A 20,408-nucleotide genomic window follows, 5' to 3' on the forward strand; every position below is an offset into this window, starting at 1 on the left:
CTTTAAATCAGCCACAGTGGTAGTATTTACATCATGGAAAACATCAATCTCTACAAATCAGGGCTTTCTTTTTCAAAGAAAGAGTTGTTAACTTTTACCAGCACACCTCTGATTTCAACCATCCTATGTGTATTTGAAATGCAGTTTTCTATAAGGGGACAATTCCACAGTGTATCCATTTTCCTGTCCACCAGCATATCAACAAAGGTTGTTCACATTTCATGGTACCTGAGACTTGTTTCTCTAAGATATTTACCCAGATGTGGAGTTTCTGAGCTTTAAGTTATGTGACTATTCAAGACTTTAAAATAATGGAAAACTGTTTCCAAAATTGTTTATGCCCCACCTAGGGTGTATGAGTTTCCTTTCATCTCTGTCTTCACCAGCACTTTTGTTTGATTTCCTAATTAATACCGAACCAAAGCTTGTAAAATAACATTCCCCTAGGGTCTTAATTTGCTTTTCTTTGATTACTATAGTAGTTAAGCATTTTTTGTATGTTCTTTGGCCATTTGTGTTTCCTCTTCTGTGAAATATCTGTTCATATCTCTTGCTTATTTTTCTATTGGCTTGTTGACCTTTATTAAATTGTATGTTGTTTATGTATTCTAAATATTCATCTTTAATCAGTGACAAATATATTGCAAATGTATTTTGCTATTTTGTGGCTTACTGATTCACCTATTTCTGGCATCTTTTGATGAACAGGAGTTTTTAACACTCTAAATTTAAGTTAAATTTTTTTGTTATGTTTTGGGATTTTTTTCACCTTCTTTAATATGTCCTTCTCTATCCAAATGTAAGGAAAATATTTTCCCATAGCTTCTTCTCTAATTATCCCAACTGGATGTACTGACCGCATCTAGCCAGAACACTGAATGACGAAGTGGTGATATATCTTAGATGCCATTGTCATGGCACTATACGTACTTTTTTATTTATGCAGGAAACATTTTGAAGTCCCCTGACATGAACTTAATGTGCTATGTGTCTTTTTAAGATTTTATTTATTAGAGAGAGAGAAAGCATAAGCAGGGGAAGGCATGCAAGGGGGAGAAGCAGACTCCCCACTGAGCAGGAAGCCCTACAGGGGGCTCGATCTTGGGACTCCAGGATCATGACCCAAGCCGAAGGCAGATGCTTAACCCACTGAGCCACCCAGGCACCCCTTAATATGCTGTGTTAAGGAGTTTGAATTGTGTCCTATAGAAAATGGGATAAAAGAAGCAGCTTTACTTTTAGAAAGGTAATAAACTAAAAAGAGGTAAGATAGTACAAGGAGTCCCATTTACAGGCTTGTTCCAGTAGGCAGAGAAAAAGGACAAAAGCACAGAGGAGGTAGTGTCAGGGAAAATGAAGAGGAGGCCGGTTTGGGGAGGAAATTCACTGCCACGATTTGAGACCAATTTAATATAGGGCTGAGAAAGAGGGAGGAAAACCAAGTATGGTGTTGACATTTCTGCTGGGAAAGTCTGAAGGGATCTATAATGTGAAAATGGGAGAAGGCAATGTAAGTTACAAAAACAAGTTGGAAGTAGTGACAAAATTTGGGGGGGAGCCAACATATAATTGACCAGTTTGTACCTAAATCAGGCACAGACATGAGGAGGCTGTTCCTCAGAATCCACACATCTTGTTTGCTTTTCTCCTTTGCCCTTAACCTTCTGACATACACAGCCCGAGGGAGTGGTGGATATATGACTGACCGTTACCATGATCTGGATGATCTGGAGCAGGGCAAGATGTTTGGTTTCATTTCTTTCTTTCTTTGTTTTTTAATCTTCAGGTGCCATTCAAATACAGTCAGTATTGTTGGATTTAAAACTTACCCAAAGAATCTGGGACTATTTCATCTGGAGAATGAAGTGCTTGTGAAGTCTCCTCCGTCCTTTCTGCCAGGTTGTCTCCTTGAAGCCTAAATAATTAAAAATGGTCATTGAATCCTCTAATAATGTTGAATTGTGAAATGTGAACCATATACTACTGGGGACATGACTATGAACTTTTCAACTTAAAATCAGACATCCTTCCTCAAAGTAGAAATAAAAGTTTTCTAAAGCCTTTGTCATATAGTGTTTTTGTTTTTGTAGCCTTTAACGACAAGTCTTCCGTCATCTTTTTCCCTTATATACATGGGAAGATTAAGTGTAGGCAGAATCTGCTTTTATTCTCAGCCTGACTGGAGGAAAGTTTATAAGCAAACATTTTCACTAAAACTACAATAGGGAAGTGAGTGGAAGAAAAGCAGGAGTCCAACACAGTGGGCTCGCCTTACTTCTGGATCCAGGGGATGAGAGGGTTTCCATGATTATACAGAGGTTTATCAAACACAGTTCTCCAAGTCAACCAAACTTGAGCTTAAAGGCCTGCAGGTCAAGGTAAGTCTCAACAATGGAAGTTAAGATTCCTAATCTGTGTGACTCCCCAGGGTTCTCATAGGCACTGGGTCTTCAGGAAGGGAAGACATGGGTACTTTTAAGACAATATATTTCTGAACTTCTGTGTCCACCTTGCAATGGTGAGACTAGTGATACCTAATCCAGACAGTCTGGATTTACCTTATACTGTGAAATCACCCTATCAAATGAGGTAGAGCTCATTAATAACTGTTGGAACTCTGTCCTAAGAATGAGCTCTGATAATATTGGAGGACAGTATATTAGATAATCCAGAGATTGGAAGTTTCTATCAGTGCCCTTATTTTTTTCTTGTATTTAGCTGATGGCAAGTGCCCTCATGGCAGAATATTAATAAATGCATAACAAATAGCATTAATATTTTTAAAAATACAAACTCAAGTACAATCCATAACTGTACAAGGCTCAAAAGTTAAACTTTTCAACTGCCTTGTATCTTTGTTTTTATATGCCACAGTAGAATGACATACTAATTTGCATTTTGCTTTTGCATATTCAAGCACATATGCATGACTCTTTACCTTTTGTGTAACTATAAATAGTATAAATTATATTTTCATCTTTATTCTTTTAATATTAAGTTAATATTAATATTAAAATCTGCACATTTTTGTACATATTATATATTAATAGTTACATATTACCTTCTATACACAAAACCATATTTACTATATTATATAAGCTAACTAAAGAATTCTCAAGAGTAATTTCCTGATAGGACATTTTTTGGTCAAATATATACATTTTATACCTTTTTTATTGATTTTATACTTTGAATTAATTTTTAAAATTTTACTTTGAAAGAACAACATCACTTTTAAATGATTTAGCTACATACTTCTCAAATCTGTCCAACTATTTTTTGCTTATTTCTAATCATCAGAATAAATACTTCACTAAACTGCAGTATCAAATAGTCTTTTTGCATTTCCTTTGTCTAGGACCATTTCATCAAATTTTCAAAGGGAGAAAGTATGTAGAAACATGAGATATGGAAAGATGTAAGTAAACATTATTATTAAAAATTGACAATGAAATCCAACATATTTGGGTATTTCAAATTAGATTAAAAACCTAAATGGAAAATAAATCTCCAGCAAAGGCAGAAAGAAAGAAGCAAGAAATAAAAACTAAGTTGTAAATTTCTTTTTGCTCACTGCAAGCTTCAATAAGACTTATTTTGTATTTATTAATATGCTCAGTAATAAGCCTAATATGGTAGAGATGTAAGTAAGTGACAACTGATCCTGATTTCAGACTTCTCAATTTAGCTGAGTCAAAAAGACAAATGGCCATGAAAGCAACTCAACAGATTGGGTGGCCTTGAAGTTGGCTCATCTCTGTGCAAACACTGCCCTCCAGACACCTTAAGAGTTGGAGTTACCGTGACTTGGCAGCAACTCCATTAAGGAATGCTTCACAGCCCTGCTATCCTTGAGTGCTCTGCCAGTGTTTCCCAAACTTGTAATCCACACAGCACTACTTCTGTAAGAGGTTAATAGGCACTATGCAAACAAGGGTTATGTGGGCAAGTCCGGGAAATTCAGTCTTAATAAAAGTTAAATCTTTTTTTTTCCTTTATACTACAAGAGTTTTACTCATACTCCCAAACCTTTTCTCTTTGCTTTCTAAAACTCCTTTTCCATATTAAACACTCTCTTAATATTCTCAGTGTCTAAACAAAATGTTTCCTGCTCTGCCTTGTCATCACTGAAACCCTTTCCCAAGAATATTGCACCCTTTTTTCCTCTAAGAATATGAGAGTGCATCCTCTCCAAAGGAAGCTGCCTAATTCCTTGACCTCAGATAACACAGGATTAGAAATATTAACCTTCCTTCTTTCTGCCTTTGAAGACTTTGCTCAAAGTTTTCTTCTTCAACTCAAGCATCATTATCACCTTGAATGATTTCCGTGTTCTTGTGTATCTACCCACTAATTTGGCCCTTGATCTCAAATCTGGAAATCTTCCCTTCTACTTCACCTTCTCTTGCCCAAGGACATATAACCCAGAATTGCTCCATGTCAGCAATCTTTCAATCCAATGTTCTGTTCTCTGACAATAAACTTGCTTCCTTTAGGCTCTTTCACGAACTCACTGTTCTTAACACTTTCTCTTCAGTCAAATATGGATCCCAATTTCTTTTTCTCCCAGGTACCTGGCCTCCGCTCGTTCCAGTTCTGCCCTACTCAGCTGGGACTTGTGGTCTCCTCAGTTCCCATGCACCTACATCCTCCTGTCATTTGTGACTAACCAGACCCTAATTCTGTATTAATCCATCATTTTCCTACACATGTGCACCTGGAGCAATGCGGGAGAAAGTCAGACACTCTAGGATTGGTGAGTACAAGTCAATGGTCTCCAACTTTAAACTTGGGCTTCTTGGCTTCTTGGTTGTCTTTCTTCTGTTCCTTTCAAAGTCTTTAAAAAACTATTATCTCTTTTTTAGGTCACCTAGAAAAATGATATATTAAGGAAGAAAGATGTGCTACTCCCCCTCACACAGCACCTACAGAATTATCTTCAGCCCAGCCAGTATTCACCACCTTTCCAATTCACGAAGGGTGAGACCCTCTGTCCTGTGTAAGGCTCAGACCATCCATTTAGGTTGATGATTTGGATCCCCTCATCTCATCTCTCTCTTGGACCTTGATTTATTTTATCCATTACCATTCATTCTGTTCATCCTCATTGCTCATTTCCCACAGCATAGAAGCAAGCTCATTTCTCTTTCAGCCTTAAAAAAAAAAGACAAACACAAAACAAAATCCCTCCCATAATTATCTCAAACATCTGACTGTTGCTTTTTCTCGCTCATTCTTCTTTGAACCAAACTCTCTAAATATTCTTCATTCATTACCTTTGCTTCCATAGTTTTCATTCATTCTTCAACCTATTTTAACTGGTCTGTGTCTCTCCCATTCTGAAATGACTGTCTGGCTTAATTGCCATATAAAACAGAAACTTCTAATACCTTATTTTTATTTAACTTTCAACTGTACTTTGTATGCACACTCTTTTCCCAATCTCTTTTATACCATCTCTCTGAATCAGCTCATCTACTCATGGTTTTAATTACATATAGATTGACATTTTTCAAATCTTTATCTTGAGTCCTCAGCTCAAGATTGGTGTAGCCAAATTTTTGTAGGACATTTTACTTGGATGCACCAAAAACATCACAAAGGCAACATGTCCAAAAGCAAACTCATTTTCTTCATCACCCTGTATTGTTAATCAATCCCAGTGTTGCTAATTACGCCTCCTAAGGAGATTTCCTGAATCCATCACTTCTTCTTTATACACTACTATAAGTTTGCTGCTCATTTTTATTCACCTGGATTATTACATAATGTCCTCACTGATGGTCATACTTAGAAACTTGCCCTTCAAAAACCAATTTTCCATATGGCTACCAGAATGTTCAAAACAAATCCAAACATATTACTCTTATGATTTAAATATTTTAGTGCAAGAGATCTTAACATGAGTATTTTTAGAGGGTCTATGGGCAGGTTTTAGGGGAATCACAATAATTCACAGTAAATGGGATGAAAAGTTTTTGGCAGATGTGCTTGCTCTCTTTGGACAGGGAGACAGTAACTTCAACCAGATTTTCAAAATAATCCTTGACTCCAAAAAGTTTAAAAACTACCATTTTTACTGGCTTCTCATCACCTGCAAGATGAGTTATGGTTTCCTTACCAAGTCATTTGAATCTCTATTGCACAACCCCTACCTGTTTCTGCAAATTCATCTTCCTTGATTTTATACTTCATAAAGCCCACTGCTTTTATTTTTTTGCAGATATTTTGTTATTAAGGTTCTGAACTATTATATAATTATCTCTGGCATGTCTTACTTACTATTTGGTTTAATCCTGGTTTTTCATTCTAGAGTCTCTTCTTTTCAGAACCTTTTCTTTCAGAAGTCCTAGCACCTATGCAAAACTTTACCATTGCTCTTGCTTTACTATGTTTTAATTGTCTGTTTAGATGTCTGTTTGTCAATACACTCCAAGTGTCTTAAAGGCAGGAATTCTATTTTTCATATTTTCATGTCCCTAAAACCTAGCTTAGGTTGAGCTTGATACATTGGTAAGCTCTAAAAGAGATTTCTTAGGGCATTTTTTAATGATTAGCTCACCTTGGAGATAAGGACAGGAAAACAGGGCACACCCTGTATATGAATTTTCTACAGAATACTGCAATAGAGTTACATTTCCTTGAAAAGAGGTGACACTATCTGGTGTATATTTAGGGTTAAACAGTTCTTAACCTGGTTTGCCCTAATGCACAACATGAGACAGAGGCTTCTGTGCCATGCTTGTATGACCTGGGGAACAGGAGTGAAAGACATGGGAGTAAAATGCGAAAGGAGAGAAACACAATACAAGGATGTGTTATTGAGCCAGGCCCTGTACAGATGGCTGCAGCACAGTCCCAAAGAATTCTGAGGATCCTTATGAAATGTGTCCACTAGAAGGACGCAAGGGTAACGAATTTATCCATAGGCTCCTGGTCAAGGGTGGTCCTTGAGCACTGATAACTCTGAACCTGTAAATTGCATATGCATTAGTATTGAGTGATTCTCATTGGTTATCCCAGGGCAGGAAATGAGATACAAAAGATACTAGCAAAAGTGGGATGCTAAAGATTGCTCTGGCACAAAGCTGGTTGCTACAGTGAGGAACATGTGCAGATATAGTGGCTAATAAGAAGTATTTGAAATGACATACAGGTGGGGCTGATAACGACAGTAAATGTATTTGGCTCTAAAATCAATCAATCAGATTTAATTTTATATTGACCAGTGAGACCTGGCTAGAGGAAATGCTATTACTATACCTATTAGTAAATTCTATCTCTGAGTTTGTGAATCAACAATCATCTTCCATGGACTCAGTCTTAATAGTGACTAAACCAATGAAAGATAGCATCCTCAGAGACTGTTGCGATGTCTACCACAGAGCCTATCATAGTACCAGGCACATGTATATGATCAATAGATATTTGTTAAGTAAATGTTATCAAAAATTCCCTGGGTCTTATAAAATCGATTTAAGGATGATGGATCAGTCAAGAGAAAGAAGGTTGAAGCTCATTTAGGAGATTGGTAGCTATAGCAGTGGCTCAAATTTTGGTGTTTGCAAATGTTTTGAGATTCAGTTGATCCCAATGTCTCATTCTGTAAGAAGCAAGGAAACCAAAAACAGCGTCAAATAGCAGCCCAGTTCTAGTTTAAAATGGTCAGTAAAAACACACTATTCCATATCCACTCAGAGGAGGAAGTTTTGAATATTGTAAGCAGTGGGAGAATTGAAAAGATCAGTGCCACCTTTCTTTTATACTTAAAAAAAAATCCAGGGCGCCTGGGTGGCTCAGTTGGTTAAGCGACTGCCTTCGGCTCAGGTCATGATCCTGGAGTCCTGGGATCGAGTCCCGCATCGGGCTCCCTGCTCGGCAGGGGGTCTGCTTCTCCCTCTGACCCTCTTCCCTCTCGTGCTCTCTGTCTCTCATTCTCTCTCTCAAATAAATAAATAAAATCTTAAAAAAAAAAATCCAAAACACTCAAAAAGGAGACATATTTCCCTTTTCTTTAAATCTCTGGTATTGTCAATCCAGTTGAACTACATGATGCGATGAGAGAAGATTCAAATAAGTGAATTCTTACTTTTTCACTTTGGCCTAGAAGACATTCAAATTCGTGAGCAATCATCTTTCTGTTTTTATGTTATTACACTATATATTATGTATTTTAATCTTCCTTGAATACTTTCTGGAAGAAAGTAGTATCTAACTATAACTAGAATGGACACTTATCAAATGTTTCTTTGAACCAAATTGAATACACTATGGTATGCATGAAATTAAATGCCAAGCTAACATTTCTAGCCTATATAGTTCAGAAGACATGATAAACAAAATCTGGATTAATTGGAGAAACATTAATAGAGAAGGTGGTATTTGAACTCAGCTTTGATAAAGCTAAAGTTTGATTAGAAAAAAAAAGAGAGAGAGATAAAGGGGTATAGCTGGGTCTGGATCAAGTAGGACTTTCTACAATGTCATCTAGAAATTTGATGCTAAAATTCCTAGCCTTCTTCCCTGATGAAAATGGAAGCCAGTGGAGGGTTGAAGCAGAATGACATGATCAGACTTCCGCTTTGAGAAGGATGTGCTGTGTTGAGCATAGACTGTTGGGGAGCAATGATGAAAGCAGGGAAATTCTTTAGGAGGTTATTTCACCAATCTTGTTGAGAGTTGAGCATGGCTTGCCTAAGGGTGTCAATGGTGGAGGTGGTAAGAAGAGGACTGACTGTGGATAAATTCTGTAGGTGGAGCCAATAGCACCCCTGATGAGTTAGATTTGGGGGGACAGGGGGCAGGGAAGGAGAAAGCGAGAGAGAGAGAGGAATTAAAAAAATGTTGCCATTTTTCTGTCCCTAGCAAGTGAAATCACCATGTTGCCATTTGCTGAGATAAGGAACACTGAGGGGAAAGCAGATTTGTTGGGGATGAAGTGGAATTTAGTTGGGGACATGGTAAGTTTAAAATGCATTTTAGACATGTAGGTAGAGGTGTGGAGAGGCAGCTGGATATCCATGTGGAGATGCTGAAAAGACTTTAAGGAGCTGTGGAAGGAGGCGTGCCCCTTCTGGATTCTAAGACCTCTACAAAGGACTTCAGAATATGATATACTACTATTTAGGTGAGCTGTTTTGTTGAAGAATATGATATTCTGTTTCACGGGAAAATAAATAGCATATCATAATAAATATCAATTAGAGCAAATGAACCACAATAAACAGTTTTAGTTTTCAGAAACTTTGAACCATTTTCTTCAAACGGTTAGATTAACTTATCTCCCCCCTCCAAAGTCTGCTTTTAATTCACAAAGACTCTTTTACAGAATCAGTCATCGAGTCATTTCTAAGTCTCCTTCTAAAAGTTAATATTCCATTTCGGGATTCCAGTATGTGTCTCCAGAATTATTTTTTGAGAAAAACTCTAACAACTTATTGTCACTCACTCACTTATGAAGTCTTAAAAAAGCCAAAATTGTCATCAACGTCAAAAATTTACTGGGGACCTTCAAAGGCCAAGCTCTCCACTAAGCCCTGAGCCCACAATGTGGCATGAGACCTGCATGGATTTGCATGATCTTTCTAATTTCTTTGCAAGCTTTCATGAAGTTAGAGATCAGGCCTGAGACTCCGACACTATCGGGGCCTAGTATATTCATTTACCTTTGTGCCCCCTTGAATAACGATGTATTCAGCATTTCTCTGAATTCACTAAACGCTTATTGTAATTCCTTTTCTATCCTACAGCTGCTGTTGTCTGAAACTTTGCTGCCCTCCTCCCTAAGTTCCTCAGGGAATTACCTGGACATTCTTCCTCCCATACTCCTTTTGAAACCCACGGACACCACCCGGCATTCTCCCTTACCCCTGGCCATTCCAGTTTGACCCTCTGGTGAATGGTCTGCTTTCTGTGACTCGGGGCCCTATGACACCATCTCTCTGACTCCTCGGCAGCCTTCTGTAGACCCCCGACAGAGATCTACCTCCCAGAGCCTCCAGCAAATACTCCTTCCAGCAGTCCCCCAATTTCCCTTCTTATTTTAGCATAGTCATTTTAAAATCTTCCTTCCAGCATTCACCTGAGGCACTCTTGCTCTTTCTTGACTCTGGCTGTTTAGGTCACATGAGGATAAGTAACAATGCGACAGGATGAAGCACCTTTTTCCTGAAAGCAGAAGGTGGTAGAGTAACATCCTCCTTCACCAGAGGGCTTCCCTTAAATATTGCTTTTTAAATTCCCTCCCTCGTTCGCAAGAACCTCTGAACATCAACCTCTAAAATAGAAGGACTGATGGTAACGCAGAGATAAAAACCATGCTCTTTCCCGATAAATTTTCCTCTTAACTTCTTATCTCCTGAAAATGAACTATGGGTCTGCAAACTCTCTGTGACTCTCCAATCAAGTGTAGAGCTCTCTCCTGTGGGGCCAGTTGCAGACAGGTAGCTGCCATAGGTGGCCTCTTATCTGGGCTGCTAATTACTCTCCTGGCAGAGGCTTAAGAATTTTGAAAGCGAAGGTGCCTGGGTGGCTCAGTTGGTTAAGTGACTGCCTTCGGCTCAGGTCATGATCCCGGAGTCCCGGGATCGAGTCCCGCATTGGGCTCCCTGCTCAGCGAGGAGCCTGCTTCTCCCTCTGACCCTCCCCCACTCATGTACTCTCTCTCTCTCTCATTCTCGCTCTCTCAAATAAATAAATAAATCTTTAAAAAAAAAAAGAATTTTGAAAGCGAAATCTGAGGAAAGCATACATGGAAAATACACATTTTATTTTCATTCTCCTCTGCTTTATCTCAACTCAAAGGTAAAAATGTCAACACAAAGTAAGGTGGAGAAGATCAGGAATAGAGCAGGATTGATTCTCAGACCCTTTGGGACTACTAGAGCAGCTTCCAGGCAGATGTGACCGGAATGTGGGCCACTGACTCCCACACCTTGGCTAGACTGTTACATGCACGAAGGACAGCACTGGAGGCACTCCAACTGTTCCGAATCTGAGGCGGCCATGAGAAAGGATTAAAATCAAATTGCCAAACGGCTCTGGAGCTAAAGAAACGTCAAGAGAAAGCAGCCAAACACAGAAGGTCTGAGCTAGAGGCAGCTCTGGGCGTTGGAATTCTCAAGTTTCTTCCAGCACAGCATTCATGCACATTTTTAACCCGATTCCATGTCTATCGTCTGGCGAAGTGGAGGTATGCTTTCAGTCTGCTATCATCCCTAGAGAGGACCCTTTTTAAAATGTCTCTAAAGGAAATAGGCAGTTAATGTATTTATTTGACTTTGTAGACAGTGGTTCTTAACTTCTAGTATGCATTAGACTCTTCTAGAGGACATTAAAACCCAGATTGCCGGGCTCCACCCATAGAGTTTCTGATTCAGAAGGTCTGGAATACAGCCCAAGGATTTCTGTTTCTACAAAGTTCCCAGGTGACGCTAATACTGATGGCCAGGGGACTGCCCTCTCTGTAGTGCCTCCTTTCTTCACAGCTACGCAAGGACATGGCTTCCCCCACCCCCCATCCATTCTCAAGGTGGTCCTAGGATTGTGCCATACCCGGAACACCAAAAATAGAGAAGGATCTACCAAGGGATGTTAGTATCTTTCTTTCTCTAACTTGCTAGGTATTGACTTTTTGAGCTGAACACTAAATTTTAGTCCCAGGTGTATATGATTCCATCTTATATCCATCTCTTCCATAATAGAGGTTAAAAATCCAAGTCAGATTCCTCTTGAGCTCAGGATGCTATATACTTAGCCTAACTCAGAGAATTGCCTGGTCAGCAGGCATCTAGCTCAGCAGCAGCTGTGAGAGGTCTTTTTAAAGAGCTGATTTCTAACAGGTTGAAAATGGAATTGTGTGGGCAGCCAAAACACCCTTTTGGAAAACTAACAAAACTTTTATTCCTTCCTTAGCCATTCCTTCCTTCAATCAGAGAGCCCTTACTCACAGTACTAAAACAGAAGGCTGCCTCACATATGTACTTGACAGAAGACCACTCCCTCTTTCCTATATCCCCTGGAAGCATCTGTTAGATTGCTGAATTGTTCTGTATGGAGCCATTCAAATGTCTCCCACTCTCTGGTAGTTGAAAACAAACCCAACCCTGTCAGGCTTTTTTATGCTATAGCATCAGAAGAGACAATGTGTCTTGCTGCCTTAGTCAGATGCTTTATGTTCCTTTCTTTGCTTTTTCCATTTCACAAAATTTGGGATAATTGGAATTCAGTTGTGGTAACTAGTAGAATTATGAGGTATACTGAAATTCCCAAATTATGAGTGCTATTACTTTGTACCAGAGAGAGGTAATGTTTTAGTAGGGTTCTATTGGCTCACAGATGGCAATTGAGAAAATGTTGCCAGTGATATGCAGTATTACAAACTGAGCAATTGTTACTAGGTATGGAACTAGCATGAAGGAATGAACCATGGGCAGCCTCATGGCAATCCTCCTTGATAAAGTTGTACATTTTGGGGAGGATTAAATAAAGGAAATCCCACCAAATCCTACCAAGTTCCATTTACTTAGGAGGGATGGTGGATAGAGGACAGGGAAAATCTGAGAAGATCCACTTAGAAACCACTCTGCACTGAGGTTATAGCCTAAGAAAGGTGAGCTAGCTTGCTTCTACATCAAACAGAAAGGCTGCTTCGGGTGGGATTTTATGACCTGACTTCCCCATAAAGGTAACTCTCCACGTTCCAATAAAGGACAGTAGAATACAAAACGTTTAAGCATACAAACACGGTTCCCCTTTTTCCCATGCTTTAATGTAGCTCTGATGTACCCATAACAGGCAATAAACAGTTGCTAATTGAGTCAATCAGTCTTTAGCATTATCTCTAAGTTTGAGATCTTTTCTATGTTGTAAGTTTGTTGTAGGACAGGAAGCTTGGCTTGTTTAAGTTTGTTTTTAGCAATGACCCTGTGTAATAAATGCAACCTTCGATAATGAATTTTTTAAAATTCCTCAATATTAAATTGCCATATTTACTAGTATTTGGACAACATAATGAAATTTTCTGATAAGCAAGTTGGTGATCTGGCAAACAAGATCGGTTTAGAAAACGTTAAGTATGTGGGACCCCTGAAGAGATTATAATAGAAAAGATAAAGCCATTCTTTTATTCTTTTAACAAAGCTTTTAAAATTCTTAAGAAGGACAACACTGAATACAAATGTCTGCATAATTGGAAAAGCCAATAAGCCATAAAGATATTAGGATGATTCATCTTTTGGCATAACATTCTAAAAGAAGAAATACATTCAGTGACTTACTAGGGAATATAAATACTGCTTTGTTAAATTTTAGCTACCTTAGTCTAGAATTTATTTTTTCTGATGTGCATATTGATTGATCTCTCAAAATATTCACAGTATTTGTTTATGGTGAAATTTTTTCTCTGTGCCTTCTGCTTCAGGAAAATAAAAATGGTTTGTATTGGTACCAAGACCTAGCTTGTACATAAGATTTTTCCAAGGGGTTTTTAAGTATTTCTTAATTTATTATTGTATAATTATCATATTTCAAATCATGTTAGTATTCCACAGATTTTATTTATTTTTCTGACTTTTATATGGCATGGTTTAGATGCTCTAGAATTTCTGATTTCAAGTGAGAAAACAGATTATTATATTTAAAACTCTGAAGAAAATTCATTAAAACCCTCAAACGAGTTTTCCTAAAAACACAGATATACTGAAACATAATACATCATGGGCAGTGATATCAAAACTATTGGCTTTTCTTTTTGGGAATTTCATACTCTGGTTTTTTATGTATTTCTTTTTTCTTTTTTTTATTTATTTTTATTTTATTATGTTATGTTAATCACCATACATTACATCATTAGTTTTTGATGTAGTGTTCCATGATTCATTGTTTGTGTATAACACCCAGTGCTCCATTCAGTACGTGCCCTCTTTTTTTTTTTAAATAAAGATTTTATTTATTTATTTGACAGAGAGAGAGATAGTGAGAGCAGGAACACAAGCAGGGGGAGTGGGAGGGGGAGAAGCAGGCTTCCTGCCGAGCAGGGAGCCCGATGCGGGGCTCGATTCCAGGACCCTGGGATCATGACCTGAGCAGAAGGCAGACGCTTAACGACTGAGCCACTCAGGCGCCCAGTATGTGCCCTCTTTAATACCCATCACCAGGCTAACCCATCCCCCCACTCCCCTCCCCTCCAGAACCCTCAGTTTGTTTTTCAGAGTCCATAGTCTCTCATGGTTCATATCCCCCTCCGATTCCCCCCCTTCATTTTTCCCTTTCTACTATCTTCTTTTTTTTTTAACATATAATGTATTATTTGTTTCAGAGGTACAGGTCTGTGATTCAACAGTCTTACACAATTCACAGCGCTCACCATAGCACATACCCTCTCCAATGTCATACTCTGTTTGAGCACCAATGTTTATAACTGAAAATATTACATATTCTAAGAATTTTGGGTTTTATTCTGAAATGTTACCAGAAAATTCAGAATTCAATGACACTTGGTATTCTTTGTTTTAATAATAATAATATCTCCAGTCTGGTTTGATTCTAAAATATTTCTTTTATATTAATGAAGCTAATTAACTATTTGACAATTCTGGAACTAGTTAATAGAAGACACTAATGGAGATAAAATTAATATAATTATACATTTGATATGACTTACACAGGCCATTCAGGAAGTGACCCAATTATAAAGGTAATTAGCATAACACATAATTGAAAGTAACTGCAATTTCAATTTTACTACAAAGTGTACCAGGGAGGTCCAGAATGTCAAGCAAGTGAATAAATAAGTTTTCAGATAAAGATAATGATGTGAAATATAATTTTTCACTTTTGTTCCTATTTCTTACATAAGATAACTCATCTTGTGCCAGTAGGGAAACAAAAATGGGGGAAAAAATAGGAAGAGTCATTTAAATCAATCTTCCATATTATGACAACAAAATAAAGCTCACAGTGCTGTTGCTATTACAGTATTAGAAAGGGTATTTAAGCAAGACTATATATTAGCAGACTTTCAAAAATTACTCTTTTCACATCATGTTTGGTATTCTTGGTTGTATATATATATGCACAAAACTGAGGAACCCATGATTTTCTGTCAAAGTAATTTCTATGATTATTTTATCCATAGATGTAGCATTTAAATAAAAATCCTTTCTCAACCAAACTCTCACCATTTATCAGATCACTTGAATAGTATGTTTTTATCCTGTGTCATTCTATCAAACACCTTGTTTTAATGTTCCAAAAGGGAAAAAATGCCAAATACAGTTCAGGCCTATTCCTATTTTCCTAAGGTTTTTTTTTTTTTTAAGGTAGCCACTTTACCTAGTAACTAATTTGCTGGTGAAACAATTGCCCTCCTATGCCCAAGAGGGGAGCCCTTAGGAAACATCCAATAAAAAAAAACCAAAAAACAGAACCAAACAAAACAAAGAAATAAAACCTTAGTTAGAAGCACTTAAAAAAAAAAAAAAAGGTTTGTAAAACTTGGAATTTCAGGGGCATCGCTGTAACAAATCAATAGATGTTTGGGGATATTGCTTGTGTTGAGGGAGATTATTTATTTGAACAACAAAACAGCATCTTGTACATTGCAACATTCCTCTACTCTTGTGGTGCCCCACCCGATTCTCACCTCCTTCCTAAATGAATCTTAAAAGTCATTGACAATGGTGCGGGAGCTGCAGTGTATCCAGCTTGCTCATGGATGCTCAGCCAGTAAGTAGCAAACCTGGGGCACTGTTAGAGTCTGAGGTTCAAGGCCTTAACTACATGCTTTCCTTGTTTTGCAGGCTCGCCCAGTGAGATGGATCAATTATCAAATCATAGCAATTCAATCTGAAAATAAGGGTTCAACCTTCATGACCTCATCACCACCTCCTAATACTATCACCTGGAGGGTTAGGATTCAACATACGAATTTTGAGGAGACACAAACATTTAATTAGAGCATCTACATGGTCTTTTGAAAAGCTAATATTTATGAGAAGAAACCTAAATAGAATTTGAACCTTAAATAAACCCACTAAGAACTGGAAAGAAGGCTTCTGACCCCTGATACGAAGCACAGTAATAACTAGAATCAAGACACCTACAAAATTCATAGTTCGTTGTGTTTTCATTCCACAGTAGCAACTAAATATTTTTATCTTAAAATGTAGCTAGAGGGGCGCCTGGGTGGCTCAGTTGTTAAGCGTCTGCCTTCAGCTCGGGTCATGATCCCAGGGTCCTAGGATCGAGCCCCACATTGGGCTCCCTGCTCTGCGGGAAGCCTGCTTCTCCCTCTCCTGCTCCCCCTGCTTGTGTTCCCTCTCTCGCTCTGTCTCTCTCTGCCAAATAAATAAAATCTTTAAAAAAAAAAAAAAAACGTAGCTAGAAAAAGGATATTTAAATAACTGACGTCTCGGAAGTTATTACTACATTGGTTCTAAATTTCTTATATAGTATCTACATCACAAAGCTCATAATCTATAAAAACAGGATAATTAATTCATCTCAATAACATGGACAAAAATTTATGTTTGCTTTATTTGTACTTCGTAGCCTGAAAATTAAGTTTTTAATTTCTTATAAATAACATGCCTGACTCCATTCCATTAGCCTTTTATTCTAAAAATGGATTAGGCAGTACAATAAATTATTTGAAAAATGTGTCTAATTCCAAATTAGGACCAACAATTTGACTGCTTTAAAGCTGGGAGGCAGCACCATATAGTAACCAAGAATTGGGGGCTTTCAAGTCTGATTGAGCAGGGTTCAAATTCCACCTGTGCCACTTACTAGCCTTCTGACCTCAAGCAATTTACTTCGTCCCTTTGAACTTTATTTCTCATCAGCAGAATAAGGCTAAAAAGCACCCACTTGGAAGACTTGTCTGTGGGGATCAGAGATGTTCCCAAATATCTCTGTGTACCCACCTCCAGTGGGGTTTGGTACACAGCTGGTGCTTTGTAGCAACCATAGCTTCAAAATGCTGTGGAGCAAGGGATACCTTCACCTTGCTTTTGAAGCAATTTCCAAATCCGTGCCTCAATGAACTTATTTGTTTAAATATTACAAATAAGGCCACTGAATTGGTTAGTTTGGCTGAATTCATCCACTGGGAATTTGAATGGACTGATCATCTGTTTTAGCACTTTACAGACATAGGATGGTTGAGTCTGAGTTGTTTGGTAAATGTCAGTTCTGACTCTGAATTGCTACATCTTTACCTTCCCCTCCCCACCTTTTTTCCTGATCACTGCACTTTGAAAATTTAACAGGCTACTTGAATTTAATCTGAACTCTTTATGCCTCTGAAGTCTTTGTGTTAACTGTAATGAAAGTGATAGTGAAGAGGAGCACTGGTTGTGAAAAATAAAGGATAGAGTGGAAAGTTTGGGATAATAATAGGTTTATACATTAAATATACATAGCATTCATTCATGGACTCTTTCACCACTTCCATTATCATAGATCATTTTCTTCCAGAAAAGCATGTACCATGTTGCTTATGTAGTACTTTAATTTCAAAGGGTAATAATAATAAAACCACTGGTACAAATCTCTGAATTTTTGAGATTTACCAAAATAGGATATTTGAAATTTATATAATTATTTACATAAATAATCATATTCTCATTTTAGTTACTGCATACTAATAGAATATATAGTTCATATAATATAGTAAATAACATATAACAAAACAGTAATTATTCTAAATTCTTACCACTTATTCAAGTCTAAAAGATAAGAGAAAGATGTAATGACAATTCATGACTTTGGAGAAGGGAGAATGGCTAGCTATCTAAATGGCTGTCTCTGATTCAGAGCAATATACTCCTCCATAAAATTTAAGAATATCTCTTACAACTTGAATTCTTTTGCAATCCCAGTGTCTACCCAAAGCGGCCCCTAGATCCTTATACTTTATGCCTATTAAAAACTGTCCTTCTGTGATATGGAGCCATTTTATAGAGAAGGTATCTAGGTCTTGTCCAATTTTCTTTCTCTTCTTAAGTGGTAATCTTGTGTTTTATTTTTGCCATGAAGCAGACATATCCCGGGCCAACACTCACACACACTGAGTCTCAGAAGAAAACCCTGTTGCACTCTATTTTTATGAACTCATTGAACATTTTAAAATAAACAAAGGTTTGGTTGGTCCCAGGGGACTTCATTCAGATGGTGAAAGAAAAGGGAAGTAGAAACAAATAAAATAAGGCAGATGAAAGAAATAGAGAAATAAGCAAACTTACTCTCCTTTGGATGTTACACATAATGGTTACTGTTTTTATGGGGATATTTTTGGTTTGTTTTAAAAGTCAATTTAAAGGCATTAGCCAGGGTTGCCTGGGTGGTTCAGTTGTTTGAGCGTCTGCCTTCGGTTCAGGTCATGATCCCAGAATCCTGGGATCGAGCCCCGCATCCCCACATCGCGCTCCCTGCTCAGCGGGGAGCCTGCTTCTCCCTCTCCCTCTGCTGCTCCCCCTGCTTGTGCTCTCTCTAGCTCTCTCTCCTGCTGTCAAATAAATAAATAAAATCTTAAAAAAAATTTAAATTAAACACATTAAAAATCATAATAAAATAAAGACGTTAGCCAACCTTTAAAATAGTCCTGAAGGTAAGCAGAGTGCCGCTCCATGTCTGCCCCTGCATTCTGTGAGTTACACTGCCTGTGGGTACAGTCAGCGCTCCCTGGCTCGTACAGGCGGCTCTGCCCACTTCGAACGTTTGTAATTATTTTCATAATTTGAATGTGAAGTTTCCCCAAAGCCCAGTATGAAAAAATAATATATGCAACATCTTTTTTATTGTTGTCAAACTACCACCTATTTTTTTCTTCTAATCGTTGGAAAGATTATGTATAGATTCTGATTTTGCACTACAATAAATATTTAAAAGCTTTTGGGAGATACATTTTCCTTCTGAAACTGAGACCTCTTTCCAGACTGATTAAATTTGTCATTTTGATCTCTACCCATGTTTTAGACTTGTGTATGTCACAGTTTTTTTTGCTTCTTTGTTTCTCTTTTTGTTCAGTATCAAGACGGGCAAAGCAAAACAGTGTAATCGCCCCTTTGTATCAACCCTTCTCCAAGCACTTTGAGAAATAGAGTTTGTAGAGAAACAGATCAATACTCCCTGCTACAATGGGGTCTTTGTTCCCCTTCATAGGAATCAATTTTAAGCTCCTTACCATCTAATGGAACCTGACTACTGGTTCCATTTCTTTTTTTTTTTTTTTTCCAATATTTTATTTATTTGACAGAGAGAGACACAGTGAGAGAGGGAACACAAGCAGGGGGGAGTGGGAGAGGGAGAAGCAGGCTTCCCGCTGAGCAGGGAGCCCAGTGTGGGGCTCGATCCCAGGACCCTGGGATCACGACCTGAGTCAAAGGCAGACGCTTAACGACTGAGCCACCCAGGTGCCCCCTGATTCCATTTCTTAAAATTTCAACGGTGAGGAGGACCAGTATTCACAGATCAACCCTAAGGCATAATTTTGTCTAAGTCTTATAAATATCCTCTTGAGCAAAAACCAACCTGCCCAAACAATATTCCAAATGACATATGCAAAATCATTTGACAACAGTCAACTAAGTGAGCCTGTAGTCCAGGGATCTGAGAGTCCAGAACTGTCAGTGTTCTCACTAGGGTCAAATTCAATTGTAAGACACCTGATTTCTTTCTGTTCAATGTGACTGTACTAAAAAAAATTTCTTTGGGTCCAAAATCAGTGCTAAATCTACACAGCCACCTTGACATTCAGTCTGCCTTGCTGGCACTTGGTTACAATGAGTCTGTAAGCTGTGGAACCTTTAGGAGTATCTTTCCACACAGAGTGGCACAAAATATTTTTTCTCCTGAAAACTCAATGGAAATATAATGGTTTGCTCCTCAATTTGTAAAAAAATAAACAAGATTTGAAAAAAGAATTTCATGAATTGATTATAAAACTCCTTCAGCCAGAAAATACTGTGAATATGTCTACGCTCTGAAACTTGCTTTTTTAATTTCCAAATTAATACTTTAGTGCAAATTTATTTATTTATTTTTAAAGATTTTATTTATTTATTTGAGAGAGAGAGCACAAGAGTGGGGGGAGGGTCAGAGGGAAAAGCAGACTCCCCACTGAGTAGGGAGCCCGATGCAGGACCTGATCCTGGAACTCCAGAATCATGACCTAAGCCGAAGGCAGTCACCTAACCAACTGAGCCACCCAAGCACCCAGTGCAAATTGATTTAATCCAACACTGCTTATTTCTGACTTAAACTGCCTCTAGTACAGTGATTCTGTGTACTGAATGCACTAGTCTAACTAGTTGAATCTCAAACCTCAGTAAACTGTTTAAAGGGAAAGAATTCTCTGGAAGCCTAGAATCAATTTAAATTAACTTAAAATGTTAATACAATAAGAA

At 37.9% G+C, this 20,408-nt stretch overlaps 1 protein-coding gene across 1 annotated transcript in view; it reads right to left on the reverse strand.

Annotated features, from left to right (window-relative positions):
• Window positions 1-20,408, reverse strand: part of LOC135364024 (uncharacterized protein C8orf34-like) — a 111,388-nt gene that overhangs the window by 67,402 nt on the left and 23,578 nt on the right. The window contains exon 4 of the mRNA XM_064587501.1: window positions 1,830-1,915. Coding sequence (XP_064443571.1) covers window positions 1,830-1,915 — 86 coding nt within the window. The remainder of the gene's footprint in view (window positions 1-1,829; window positions 1,916-20,408) is intronic.

This window comes from Mirounga angustirostris, unplaced genomic scaffold, assembly GCF_029215605.1.
Source record: "Mirounga angustirostris isolate CCGP_5_RB_7025 unplaced genomic scaffold, mMirAng1.0.hap1 SCAF_4, whole genome shotgun sequence".
In the NCBI taxonomy this organism is placed as follows: domain Eukaryota; kingdom Metazoa; phylum Chordata; class Mammalia; order Carnivora; family Phocidae; genus Mirounga; species Mirounga angustirostris.